Source organism: Ranitomeya variabilis, chromosome 5 (assembly GCF_051348905.1).
Source record: "Ranitomeya variabilis isolate aRanVar5 chromosome 5, aRanVar5.hap1, whole genome shotgun sequence".
NCBI classification, from domain to species: Eukaryota; Metazoa; Chordata; class Amphibia; order Anura; family Dendrobatidae; genus Ranitomeya; species Ranitomeya variabilis.
In genome coordinates, this window is record NC_135236.1 from 247979802 (window position 1) to 247994813 (window position 15012).

Genomic DNA, 15012 nt, shown 5'->3' on the forward strand with positions numbered 1-15012 from the left:
AATTGACGCCTCTCCATTATTAATCTGGCTTAATGTCACCTTCCAATAGAAAGGTGGCATTAACCCTTCATTACCCCATATCCCACCGCTACAGGGAGTGGGAAGAGAGTGGCCAAGTGCCAGAATAGGCGCATCTTCCAGATGTGCCTTTTCTGGGGTGGCTGGGGGCAGATGTTTTTAGCCACGGGGGGGCCAATAACCATGGACCCTCTCCTGGCTATTAATATCTGCCCTCAGTCACTGGCTTTACCATTCTGGCGGAGAAAATTGCGCGGGAGCCCACGCCAATTTTTTCCGCCATTTAACCCTTTATTTCAGCAGCTACAGCGCTGAAATTTTGCACATACACACTACTAACATTAGTAGTGTGGAATATGCAAAAAAAAAAGGGGATATGAGATGGTTTACTGTATGTAAACCATGTCTCATATCCTGTCGGGTTTGTGCAGGAGAAATGAATTACCGGCTGTTCACAGATATCGCGCTGAATGAAATCTAAATACAGAATATATATATATGTGTCTCAATGACATATATATATATATATATATATATATATATACTGTATATATGTTTTCTCGAACATTTGAGCACATAAATCCATTAGATGTCGGTTTTGCAAGCCTGCGCGAAAATCTCGCAGTACGGATGCCATACGGATTACATACGGAGGATGCCATGCGCAAAATACACTGACACACCCTGACTACGGATCAATATTTTGGGAACATTTCTCCGTATTACGGCCGTAGTACGGACGTATAATACGTGGCGTATTGTCTTACGCCAAGTGTGAGGCCGGCCTAAGCAGTTTATATATTTGTCCATCATTTGTGCATTAGTGAGTTTTGTATCAGCACATTTAAGAGGTTTTACACTTTTAAAAAAGTGGACCCAAAACATTGTCATCATGTAAAATAAAATCGAATAGTTCTCACCCTCCCCAGGTCCGATGCCATCTCTCTGCCGCTGCTCCAGTTTCAGTGTTTTGGCTGCAAGGGTCACGCCAACCGCTCACGTCACCACTACAGCCAATCACTGAGCTCAGTGGCGGTTCAGCCAGTGACTGGAGCAGCCGAAAGACAGCCGATGCTGGTCCTGGGAGGGCGAGTACTATCTTATTTTGGTAATCTACATGACAGGCAAAATTTAGGGTCTAATTTTTGAAAACTGTAAAACCCCAATAAAGAGAACCTGACAGCTCCCATAGCCCCCTAAGCTGCCACCATGTTTGTTCTAGCAAGACTCCTTTTGCTGAATAAATGTAAAATAGACCTTAAAGGGGTTGTCCACTACTAGGACAACAAGCCTATACTCGTCTCCCGTGCCGTCTCCGTTCCAGTGGTGTTGGCACTCGCGGTCCCAGGGCTGCCAGAGGATGTGACTCTGGCGCCCAATCAGCGCTGGCGTCACTGTCTCCGCCTTTGGACAATCTGAACATGAACAGGAAGTCAGAGACCAGCTGCAGCCCGGACTTCGTCTTCATGTTCAGTTTGTCTGAGACAGTGACGCCATGACACCAGCACTGACTGGGCGCTGGGGTCACATTTCAGCTGCATAGAAATACATGCAGCCGCACGCTCCAGTCCCGAGTGCCGGGTATTGGAAGCTCCCCCCCTACTTTACGTAGGGAATATAGGGGGGGTCACATGGCCACACAGCCTCTAAATCTGATTGGCTAAGTCAGGTTGCTAGCCAGAATGGTAGTTTTCTATTATTTATATTAATTTTATCAGGAGAAAAGAATGAGTAAATAGTATACCAAAATTCAAAATATAACAATGGTCTTTATTAAGTAACAAATTTTATAACATGTTCAATAAATACATAGGTCACAAGTTACAATTATGTGAATCACACCAAAGTGTTAAAAGCATGACACACAAGAGGAACATATCAAACCGAGATAGATCAGCTTTTTAGGGGGTACTATTTAGTACTGAATGGCAATATGTCCATGTGGACACGGCATGTCTCCAATCAAACATGTAACAGTTGTTTTTTCATGCTACTGGTAAAGCGGCACTCATACCGTATGTTGGAAATAACCTGACCATTCCCCCAAATGCATGACTCATCAATAGTATTTACCCATAGTAAGGTCCCCGGTCCGGCTCCTGGCGTGTGTCAAGGACCCCAACGCGCGTTTCGCGTGTACCGTAGTGTCGCTTCCTCAGTATTTTATTGGTAAATCCGGCTCCAATCAGCCGTTTTGGCGGTCGTTTAGCGGCTGACAATTGGCTGTCAGTGCGTTGCCTTACGGTCGCCGGGATATTTATGGCCAGGTACTGGCAGGTTTCAGGCAGTCTGAGGTGACATTAAAGAAGACCTCACGTCTATATGGATAACCTACTCCAACAGGTCCTTGCGAGGGCAGCTGAGGACGATGGTGTCGCATGGCTTATGTCCTGCCTCACCTCAAAGCCTGCTACTTCGGCTCCTGAGGTCGTCCCTGAACAACCGGATCCCAGCTCCGCGCCGCGGCCCATACCTTTGCCTCCGTTGTCTCCGCCGAACCACCGCGGCAGCGCCAGGAAAAGGAAGCCCAGGGCAGCTTATTCCCCATCACCGGCATCTCCCGCACCCAGGCATCCTCCGCTGGAGAGCAGCAGGAAGTCCCGCCTCCCTCCATCAAGAAGGTCCCGGAGTCCGTCGTGCGATGCCCGGCGACGTCGCGAGGAGACGCCGCCTTCGTCATCAGGCACCGCCAGCAAAGCCGGAAACAGTCGCGGCCGGAAGAGTCAGGCGGTGAGAGCGCCAATTTCAAATACCGGTTCCCCTCACTCGGCGGCTGCGGACTTTACCTTCCCAGCTGCTTCCAGGATTTTGTCAGCACACACTCAGGACCCGGAATTCCTGCCTGCCTTATCCACGCAGATGCGCTCACCTGACATGGAGGGCTCGAGCGCAGGCTGCGCAACTGAGACACCATCGGATAACAGGAGCGCTGGAAGGGGTGAGATTATGGATCCTCGTTTGTCTATACTTAATTGTGATATTAAGCGCATTGTTCAGAATGCCCTTTCTGAGGCCTTGGGAGGCTCTCTAGTTTCTAGTCCCCACTCTACCCCTCCTATAGATTTGACTGCTTCTGTCCCTAAGAATGTTTTTAAGGAAGCGTTAACATGCGATTTATCTCCGTTAGGATTCCACTTGAGCTCCTCCACCAAGGAGCTTATTTGGAGCAACCATTATGTGGACCTATTTTCTTTACTTCCTCGTAGAGAGCAGCCGAGTAGGTTAGATAAGAAGGATGACAAGCCTGATTCAGAAGATTCTAAACGTACCTTTAAGTCTTTCAACATTTGGTTACAGGCTTTTGCTATTTACTCGGCTGTCCTTGGAGAGAAGTCACCTCACTTATGTAGTCAATTGTTCCAACATATAGATATTATTTTGGAAGCTTATCGCAATTTCGGCGGAGTTGCTTGGCTTCACTATGATGAGGCCTTCCGCCAAAAGCTGGCGGTTCACCCTGAGGTCCACTGGGGTAGTAAGGACGTGGGTTTATGGTTAAATTTGATGCTCCCCCAGAGACATTTTTCATCCAGATCCTCTTCTGCTCCTGTCATTAAGAAGGGCTTCTGTTTTGCTTTCAATGAATCTAATTGTAAATGGAGCTCCAATTGTCGTTTTCGCCACGAGTGTTCCTTTTGTGGGAACACACACCCCGCTTTTAAATGCTTCAAAAAGCAGTCCGCTACATCCGTGTGTAAGGAGTCTAATGGAAAGAGCACGGACACCAGTGAAAGTGGAAAACATGGTTTCATGGCTAAGTCAATACCCAGACCGAGTGAGCAGTAACCTGCTTTTTAACGGTTTTTCTTTTGGTTTTTTTGTTCCCCCTTTCCAAGGGGCTGGTTGTCACATTGTTGAGAATTTACGTTCGGTGGATCTATATCCTGAGGTTGTAATAGAAAAAATCAAGAATGAGTTGGATCTCGGGAGGGTAGCAGGTCCTTTTTCCTCCCCACCATTTGTCAATTTTAGAATTTCTCCACTAGGTGTCGTGCCGAAAAGAGATCCTGGTTCTTTTCGGCTTATTCACCATTTATCCTTTCCTGCGGGTTCCTCGTTAAATGACGAAGTTGACAGTTCAGCCTGTTCTGTGTCGTACTCTTCTTTTGATAAAGCAGTTGACATTTTACGTCACTTTGGTCAGGATGCATTATTGTCTAAAGCTGATATTAAATCTGCCTTCCGGCTTCTTCCTGTTCATCCTGACGGTTTTTCCTCCTTAGGCTTTCATTTCCAGGATTGTTTTTTCTTTGATAAATGTCTGCCGATGGGTTTTTCGTTGTCTTGTTTTTACTTTGAGAGTTTTTCTTCTTTTTTACATTGGGTGTTGGAAACAAATTCTCCTGGGGCGGGCATTTTACACTATTTGGACGACTTTCTTTTTGTTGGCCCCCCTTCTTCCCCCAACTGTCTCAAGACGTTGAATTCTTTTGTTGATCTATGTAGTCATTTTGGTGTGCCTCTTGCTCAAGAAAAATATATCACGATGCAGAAGGTGCTCACTATAATGAGTCAAGGTGCTCAGGAGAAAAATAGGAATATATGAAAAATGACTCCGGCACACTTTAAATAATGATCGGGCCGATTATAGCTTCTGTCTTGTGCTTGGTTATCTCGGTCTTGAGTGTTCACAAGCGGAACGTAGTACCCGGCGTCTGAGTTGTGACGCATGCGCACCACCTCGGCATTTTCCGGCTTACCTCGGCTTCTCGGCTCTACCTCACTTCCGGTCACATGTCTCACCTTCTTCCGGATTCACTTTCACTCACAGCAGGTAAATAGCCGCCAGCACGCCGACTGCCACACGTGCCTTCCTCAGGGTCTCAGCTCCCCGGTCCTCCATTACGGACACCATATCTATATGAGACATTGCCATTCAAGTGGGTTTCCGTGCCACGCTCTTCATACCTATAAAAGGACATTTAATCTCTTGAAAAAGGCGTTTTAAGCCGAAACGTTGAGAAAAGAATTGTATGTGTCCCAATCAAGTGTACTGAAGATATATGCATTTTTTGAAACCCCTTTTCTTACCACAATGGAAAATAAACTGTGAAATCTTGAAATTCATTATTTAAAGTGTGCCGGAGTCATTTTTCATATCTTGCTCAAGAAAAGACTGTTTTGCCTTCTACAGCAATTGAATTTTTAGGCATAATTCTGGACTCCTCTACTATGGAATGTAGACTCCCTGTTGACAAAATCACCAAACTGCGTTCTGCTTTATTTAAATGTATTTCCAAACCAAAATCTACCCTTAAAGAGTTACAGTCTTTATTGGGCCTTCTGAATTTTGTCAGCAGAATCATTCCAATTGGTAGAGCATTTTCCCGCCGCCTTTATGACGCCACAAGCGGCATTTCTGCTCCTAATTCCCATGTGCGAATCGTCTCTGCTCTAAAGGAGGACGCCAGGGTCTGGCTGTCTTTCCTGTCTGAGTATAACGGTATATCTTGCTGGCAGACGCCCTTCACTTCTGCAGATTCTTTGCCATTTGTGTTCTCTGTTCATGCCTCTACGGGCTGTGGCCTTTTGTTTTCCTCGCATTGGATAGCTCAGGAATGGCCCCTTGCATGGGTCTCTTCTGGTGTTACCAACAACCTGATGGTCTTGGAACTCTTTTCCATTTTTTTAGGTATCTCTATTTGGGGTCCTCTTTTCCAAAACTCCAGAATTGTCATTCTGTCTCTGGACCCTGGCGTGATTTTCTCTGTCAACACCTTGTCATCCAGAAACAAATGGGCAGCGAGCATCTTGAGACATCTGGTTCTGGCTTGTCTTAAGCAGAACATTTGGCTTAAGGCAAGCTCAGGCAGAAGTAGATTTCATACCGCAACTGATGCCCTAAGTGCACGTCATTGGTTGACTTTTCGTTCGCAGGTTCCAGAAGCGGATACGGAAGAAACCCCTTGCCCTCCTTTAATCTGGGATGTGATTTCGGTTTGATCCCGCATTATATTAAGGAATCTTTGTCTGTTAGATCATGGGCCAGCTACTCGGCCGCATGGCTCGCTTGGCTGAACTTTTGTAGTTTGCATTCTTTTAACCCTAGAGTGGCTGATGCCATAACTGGTTTGAAATTTTCTGAGTCATTAGTTTTTCAAGGTTTATCCTATTCTGCAGTGTCTAAATATTTAGCGGGTGTGTCATTTTTTCTCAAGCTTTTTGGGGAATTACCATTAACCTCATTTTTTCCAGTTAGACAGTTCTTAAAAGGCCTTAGGAAATGCACTTTCCAACCTGATACCAGAGGGCCTATTTCTTTGCCTCTACTTAAAGATTTATGTTCGGCTCTGAGCCAGGTTTGTTTAAATTCTGAAGAAGCATTATTGTTCCACACAGCCTTTTGCTTGGCATTCTTTGGGGCACTTAGAATAGGCGAATTGGTTTCTGCCAATAAGTCTCATCCGTCTGGTCTTAGGTTGTCCGACTTAAGGTTATTTGATGGTTTTTTCACACTATTTATTGGGAGATCTAAGACTGATCAGCTAGCTAGAGGAACAACTATTAAAATTGTCTCTTTTCCTGATCCATTCATTTGCCCTGTCTTGCACATTGGGCTTTGGTTACGTGCCAGAGCAATGGCGGAGGGACCGTTGTTTATGCATAAAGACGGTTCACCTGCTACAGTCTTCCAATTTAACTTTATTTTGAAAAAATGTCTAAAAGCCATTGGCAAAGGTCATCTCAGAATTTCCTCTCACTCGTTTCGGATTGGTGCTGCGACCGAAGCTTCTAGGGCTGGCCTCTGTGAGTCTCAAATTAAACAAATTGGGAGATGGGAATCAGGGAGGTTTAAGCTTTATGTACGTCACAACTTATATGATTACTAATTTTTTATTTATTTCAGGTCCAGTTATAGTTTGGATAATCGGTCATTCTTTTATTTTCTGGGCGCAGAGACAAGCTTCCCAAAGGTGTTATACGGAGAATTTGTCCTTCGACCCGGCATTGGTCCAAATTTTTTGGCATGGTGTCCGTGGACTGAGTTGGTATAATTTAAATTTTGAATTTCAGCACTGTATTGCTTTCTTCCCTTTTCCTGATTTAGTAATCTTTCACATAGGTGGCAATGATCTTGGAAAATCCAGGACTCTGGATTTGCTCGCTAAAATGCGATCTGATATGGTTAAGCTTAAACAATCCTTTCCTCTTCCAGGCTTTGTATTTTCCGAGATCATACCTAGGTTGTTATGGCAATCTCCTGAATCCAGGTTTATGGATAAGATTCGTAAAAGGGTGAATAAAGGCATGGAAAAATTTTTTCCCTTAATTAATGGCTTTTCTTACAGGCACATTGATCTCGAGGGTTTTTTACCTGGACTTTTTAGGCAAGATTCAGTTCACTTATCTAACATTGGCTTTGACATCTTTAATGTTGATATGCAAAACATAGTGGAAAAATGGCTGTGCGGTGTGGGGGGGGCCTCTCCTCTTTGAGTCAAGGCTCTTGGGAAAATCGCCCAGTTTGGTGGTTTATGGAATATTGGTCAATTACTTGATTACTTATTTGGGTTTGTTTGTTATGACATTTTATAGTTACCCAAAATAAACATCACGGCCTTATTTTTCCACTATGAAAACCTTGTCGTGTTTTTATTTATGTATGAATGAGGCTTGTGTTGCCATGGAAGCCCCCCCCCTACTTTACGTAGGGAATATAGGGGGGGGGGTCACATGGCCACACAGCCTCTAAATCTGATTGGCTAAGTCAGGTTGCTAGCCAGAATGGTAGTTTTCTGTTATTTATATTAAGTATTTTATTGGTAAATCCGGCTCCAATCAGCCATTTTGGCGGTCGTTTAGCGGCTGACAATTGGCTGTCAGTGCGTTGCCTTACGGTCGCCGGGATATTTATGGCCAGGTACTGGCAGGTTTCAGGCAGTCTGAGGTGACATTAAAGAAAAGAAGACCCCACCCTCCCTCCCTTAAAGATGTATTTTGTCGTGATGTTTATGTTGTGGGAAAATCGCCCAGTTTCTGGGTGGATGGTTTGGTGGTTTATGGAATATTGGTCAATTACTTGATTATTTGGGTTTGTTTGTTATGACATTTTATAGTTACCCAAAATAAACATCACGGCCTTATTTTTCCACTATGAAAACCTTGTCGTGTTTTTATTTATGTATGAATGAGGCTTGTGTTGCCATGAGGTGAGAGACTCATGCGAGTTTCTCGCATCACACATGCAAGTGTGACCCCGGCCTTACAAAGAGCAAACGCTGATGTCGCTCGTACAAATCATGTCACTCCTACTCACAGGGACATGCTTACATGATGAGAGGGAGGATTAATCTGGGGAAATTAACACATCCCCTCCATGAGTGGTCACCCAATGATTTACAGAACACAAACGCAGGGTTTAAATTACTTGTATGATTATTCAGCAATTACTAAGCAGCAAAAAGGGCCTTGTTAGAATGCACATGGTGGCGGCTTAGAGGGGCTACGGCAGCCGATAGGTCCCCTGTAAGTATATACTGGATGTGGCACCTACCCCAGGTATCTTTTGCAGGCCAGACACTAGAACGGGCAGCTTCAGGGCCGCCACACTGCCGGTGACACCAACAAGTACATGGATGGCGCAGGGTGACGATGAGGTCACTGAGTCCGGCGAGTCTTCACCAGAACTGTCCATTACTTACAACCTGCAGAAGACACAATAAACCAAGTAAAAAGGCGGCTTCTCCTGGTCACACAATGCCCAGATTGACTGCAGAAGAACTGACTTCTAATTACACGTATAATGGAAGATTCGATTTTCCTTGCTTAGTTATTTGCTTATGACAAAGTCTATGGCATCAATTGCACCTCTTACAGAAGACACTATGTGAAGCTGAATAATAATGCTTGACGATAAGAATAAGCATCAATCTCCAATTAAGTAAAGCGCTGGTTATAGCCAGGAATTGTAAAAAATAGTTACTATTAGTAAGAAACATCTGCGCATTCTGTACACTGATGAAGACTTAACTAAGATACTGAAACCTGGTTATAAAAGAGGCAACATTATGTCACCCGGCCTATACTGTACTGTTCCAAAAACATCACGCACATGGTGGGACACGTGTGGTTTATACAGAAGCGGCAGACCAAAATGGGACTGATGAAAATATGTCTATAGAACTAATCATTTTTCATCTATGAAACAATAAACAGTACAACATTAACCATTTCATCAACTCTACTTCCACACATCATCTTTATCATACAATATGAGGCTTGTCACCTACAATGTGTGGGGCGTACTAGCAGAACCCTTAGCAAACATGTATCTTTAAAGGGGTGGTCCGAAACAAACATTTATTTTAATCCTAAATGTTTATTTAATATCTTGTCTAATATACTTTAATTAAAAATTGCCAATCCTTCCCTCACCATGCTAATTTTTTTTTACCTACTTTCTGTTTGATGGCGCTTCATTTGAAAGCCCCCAGTGCATGTTGGGATACTTAAACGAGTCATCATCAGGGGGCCGAGGCTGCAGTCACTGCCGCAGCTTCTGCCCCCTACCCTGAAACAAAGCCTCATCAGTGATCTCTGTTCCAGGCGCTGGGGTAGTCCCTACTCTACTGAGCATGTGTCAGTTTGCTCATTAGGATCTTGTCCCTGTGCAATATTTTTCTCAGTGCACAATGACAGTGCGCTTCATCGCCAGCGCTATTGACACTTGCATGGTCAGGGCTGATTTCAGCTTTTTCTGCTCACCGAGTAATCTCCTTACAATGTGCAATGACAGTGTGCGCTCTTGAAGGCTTGTCACTTCTTATCAGAGCTGGCAATGGAGCGTACTGTCACTGTGCATTAAAAAGAATATCACACAATGACAAGATCCTACTGAGCATATGTCAGAATTGATAACCAATGCATGCTCGGTACAGAAAGGACTAGCCCAGACCCTGGAACAGACATCACTGACGACGCTTTGTTTAGGTTGGTGGCAGAGACGACAGTAAGTGCTCCCTGATGAGTATCCCAGCAAGCACTGGTGCTCTCAAATGAAGCGTCACCATAGAAGACGGATAACTGTAGTGAGGGAACAATAAGGAATTTTACATTAAAGTATGGTAGAAAAAAAAGAATAGATTATGAAATTAAATAGACATTTAAGGATTAAAATAAATGTTTGTTTTGGACCAGCCCTTTAATCCCATTACTTACAATGCATCTGCACCCTCACAGCATTGTATACAACATCACAAGAGCAAATCAAATGACTTTAGGGCTATCAAGGTTATTTAGGGTTGGTATCAAAAGTGTTAAAAATAAAAACCTGTTAGAGGGGAAGGCTGGCAAAAGAAAGTCCTCAGTACGGAGACTTTTTGGACTTTACAGTTGGATTCCAGGTATCCTTAGTGGTATGAAGTTGAGTTCGGATATTAAGCTCTATTGTTTAGACACATTTATGGGTACAGTGAACAAACATGGGGTATGTTGGAGATGACACGAATGTTAATATATACCTACTTTGCTTTGCTGTACTGTCATTTTACTTTTGTGAACTCCTTTGTGGCATCTAAAGTGTTACGTTCTATACATCTATATATGCCCAACTTAGACTGAAGGTATCAGCCGTGTGTTAGGCATGGAGGTGGGTACATAACCCAGGTTACTGGTCAGGAGTGGGGTGTTCTCTGTAAAGGAACCTTATTCACACACATCGGTTCGAAGCGCGTAGTAAAGTGCTACGTCATCTGTAATGCCTTTTATTGTCTGTACAACTCCCCTCTAAAATGTAAAATGCTGCGGAATATGTTGGCGCTATAGAAATAAAATTATTATTATTATATTTTTCTAGGATGTCCAGTTTTTAATGGTGTAATTTTTGTACATATTGAATGTTCAAATTTGCGCTATTGTTTCTATTTATCATCGGAGGTCAAAGTCCTGGATCCTTTCTCTTTGTTCTGGAATTAAACCCAACTGCAAAAATCATTAGAGCCAAAATACATGCACTTAAAGGGGTGGTGCACTAGTGGGACAATTCCTTCTCAAGTGCTATATCCCCCCTTATAAAATAACAGACATCCGATACTCCCCTGCAGTGCCGTCCTCGCACCGTTGGCACCTGGTTTCCAGGGACTGGGTGACGCCGTTATGCCACGCGAGCCCTGCAGCCAGAAAGTATGAAAACCCCTGCAAATTACAGACTGCTGAATAACATGGGCCAGTGCGTTATCCAGTGACAAATCGCACAGCACAGGTCTGATTTCTACACTCCTCTGCATAGATAGCGAGTACTGGCCTTAGATTTCTTATTTTATAAGGGGAAATATAGCAAATGAGAATGAGTTGTCTGAGTGCTGGATATTCAACCTCTTAAAGCAAAAATAGTTGTTCCCAGAGATGGCCATCCCCTTTAATAGATCAGGACACCTCCCCATTGCCTTTTAGTTGTGTGACCTTCGCCTGCCGAGCTCGGCCAGGATGGAGGAAGGAAGCAGGGATCCAGGTGTATTATATGGGAGCTGGGACCAGGCTACAGAGCAGCCAGTGCCCTTAGCAGCCAATCAGGTCGCTACTTTCGATATCCAAAATTGAGCGCATGAAGCTGATTGGTTGCTATTGGTAACACTGTCCTCCTCCTCATATTTAGTTACCTGTCAGCCCCACGAGCTCAGAGAGAGCCGGCAGCGGAGAGCGCGGATCATTAGCCGACGTAAAGCCGGACATGAGCATGGACCGAGAACGTGTCCGGAAGTAATGTCATATTACCGTGTGTCATTGTGGACCGGGCAGAGACAATGGAGCCATTACATCTAATCTCGACTAAATCTCTGTGATAATCCACTACCCTTCCGGGCCAATCAGCGCACTACTAATACCATGATCGTACAGTGCTGCGTAACCATGTGACATGCGTCCATCCGGTTTCGTGACTAAACAAACTACAAGTCCCGAAATCCTTTGCGCTGATGCTCTCGGTCCGACGCTGTGACGCAGTGACGATTTGCGTCTTGTGCTGTGGAGCGCCCCCTGGTAGTTAAGACAGGAATATCACAGTGTGTTCTGCTATTAAAGGGAACCTGTCACCTGAATTTGGCGGGTCCTTTTTTGGGTCATATGGGCGGGGTTTTCGGGTCTTTTATTAACCCCTTTTTTTCCCGCTGGCCGCACGCTGGTTGCGAAATTGACTTGACGTTGATTTGCTTTCCTCCCTAGTTAACGCGTGCGCAACGCAATCTTGCCTTCCGCACGCACAGTATGCTTTGCCCAACTGCGGGCAAAGCTGAAAAGCATTAGTGCGCATGCGCCGGCGCACTATGTCCCGGAACACAGCGAAATACTTCCGGGACATAGTGCGCTGGCGCATGCGCACTAATGGTTTTCGGCTTTGCCCACAGTTGGGCAAAGCATACTGCGCGTGTGCAAGGCAAGATTGCTTTGCGCACGCGTTAACTAGGGAGGAAAGCGAATCAACGTCAAGTCAATTTCGCGACCAGCGGGAAAAAAAGGGGTCAATAAAAGACCCGAAAACACCGCCCATATGACCCAAAAAAGGACCCGCCAAATTCAGGTGACAGGTTCCCTTTAATGATGTCTGCGCTGAGGTGTAACCTTGCAGCATGCGCCCTGCTATCACATTCTGGGCTCTGTACAGATGTCACTGACTAGACTGGTGCACAAATGGCTACATGGGAATATACCGTGAAGCCTTTCCCGAATGTCACTTTTGGCCGGGGTCACACAAGCATATGAGAGAATTAGCCAAATAGGCTAATGGCACTCTGCGCAAACTCCGTCAGCTACTGAGCGGAGTGTGCTCCGATTCTGTCACATGGGAGCTGAGCAGCACAGGTGTGGAGACGATGGAGACTATAAACTCCAGCTTCTCCATTGTCTGTGTGCGTGCCTCGGACCGAACGCAGATGACATGCAGGTTGAGTCGTCGATTTGAGTGACACCGTTCATTTTTCCATTTGAAGTACTAAAACACAGAAAAACAATTGCCATGAAATAAAACACTAATTCCACCATTGTTTTTTGGCTTTTACAGCGTTTATTGTGAGGTAAAAGTTGCCTTTTTTATTGCAGCAAGGAAAAAATTAAAATATAGCTTTTAATCAGATGTCCATAATAAACAGGGCATTAGCATAAATTCACACAAGGTTAAAAAACCTATTAGACCTGTGGGGAGAAATATACCAGCCGTACCTAAAGGCAACAGGTCAGTAATACATGTAAGGTGCCCAAAACTAGCCGTGCTCATAATAAACTGGTTAGATCTCACCCAAGTCTGATGAAGCCGTATACTGATCCGAGGAGCATCACAGGTATCATTCACCGCATAAATAAAGTACTAATGCCATATCCCTGTCCTGCCCCATGTGGTAACTCCTGCCCTAACAAGGGCAGTGCCCAAGTGTTGTACTGACACTTGTTGTTGCAACCCAAAAAATCTTTGAGGGATCAGTGACCTGTCAGCAGTCTGCATTATGAATACCTAATCAGAGCCCCACATGAAGATGCTGCCCCCCACCCACACACACACAGGCCGCCCCGGAGCACGAGCATATCATTAACTCAAAACTGAAAATAAAGATTACACAACAACCACAAGACGGGTTTCATCAACCAAGGTATCCTTGTAATCAGTATAACGGCGCCGACCTGACACTGTCTGTAGGTTACTGTGCACAATCCTGCCGACAGGTTCCCTTTAAAGGGAACCTGTCACCCCCAAAATCGAAGTTGAGCTAAGCCCACCGGCATCAGGGGCTTATCTACAGCATTCTGTAATGCTTGTGTAAAACCAAGCTCCGAATTAGATACGACCAAGAAAAACCAAAAGCAGAAGATAATAAGCAATAAAGGTATATTTTATTTCATCACATATTATTAATGACAATAGAACAGCATATATTAAAATTGTTCACGTATCCAAATAACAAAAAGATTAAATTAAAAAAGGATTAATTAATAAACCATATATAAAATCAAGGACCAATCTATCCTATGGCGGACTACCCCCTGACGAAGGAATCTTTATTCGGAAACGCGCGTCGGGGTGCGCAGTATCCGGATCGGGCAATATTGAAAGGTATAGTTTTATTACCCCCGCCTTATAATCCTTTTATGCATCATGCACATGGCACTTTATTAGGAGTCCTCTCACTGAGCACGCATTTTTCTACGGGTGTGCTTCGATATTTGGAGCACCCCTTCACTCTATCCACTAACTCATATATTTTTTTGCAAACACTTGCACTGGCTTTGTAGTCATTTGGCTATACACAGGCTTTTTCTTATGTTGATATATTTTTTGATTGGTTGCTTTTCTTTGGATATTTCACATATACATGTGTGTCTCATTTAATTGTGAGCTTATGAAGCTAAAAATGTGGTGGGATATGAGATAAATTATATACTAACTATACTTTGTCTGCCATAGGATAGTTTGGTCCTTGATTTTATATATGGTTTATTAATTAATCCTTTTTTAATTTAATCTTTTTGTTATTTGGATACGTGCACAATTTTAATATATGCTGTTCTATTGTCATCTATATATATGAGGCATCGTGATTACTTGCTGATCCCGCCCCCTGCACAGTAGCTCCGCCCCCACACATAACCCCGCCCCCACCTCATTACCACACACAATCCCGCCCCCCTCCCCATTACCACACACAATCCCGCCCCCCACCCCATTACCACATATAATCCCGCCCCCCACCCCATTACCACACACAATCCCGCTGTCAGGACTCTGAACATTTTTTACCTTTTGTGCATTACTGCCCTTTTCCAAGATGGCGTCTTTGGTCTCATGTGCACTGTGTCTTCCTGCTATAAAACTCCACCCCAGCCTTCAGTCTGTGCTAGAGTATTCTGCCTTGCATCCAGCTCCTGACCTCTGATTACTCCCTGGCTATACACCTGCTCCTGTGAACCTGTGTGGGTATCCTGCTACTCAGCTCTGAGTTCCTGCTGCATACACAAGTTTCCAGTAATCCTCCTTCATCTGCTGCTCGTGTTTACTTCCATCTGCATTTG

At 44.4% G+C, this 15012-nt stretch overlaps 1 protein-coding gene across 4 annotated transcripts in view; it reads right to left on the reverse strand.

Moving 5' to 3' along the window:
• The window catches only part of PPCDC (phosphopantothenoylcysteine decarboxylase), a 98380-nt gene extending 86493 nt beyond the window's left edge, over window positions 1-11887 (reverse strand). The window contains exons 1-2 of one of the 4 annotated variants that reach the window (XM_077263982.1): window positions 11731-11887; window positions 8513-8663 (exon numbers count right to left, since the gene is read on the reverse strand). In XM_077263982.1, coding sequence (XP_077120097.1) covers window positions 8513-8653 — 141 coding nt within the window. In that variant the 5' untranslated portion in view covers window positions 8654-8663; window positions 11731-11887. Of the gene's footprint in view, window positions 1-8512; window positions 8664-11402; window positions 11528-11615 lie in introns of those variants that run through there. The other 3 variants (XM_077263983.1, XM_077263984.1, XM_077263985.1) reach the window with 3 other exon arrangements.
• Between the last annotated feature and the right edge of the window lie 3125 nt (window positions 11888-15012).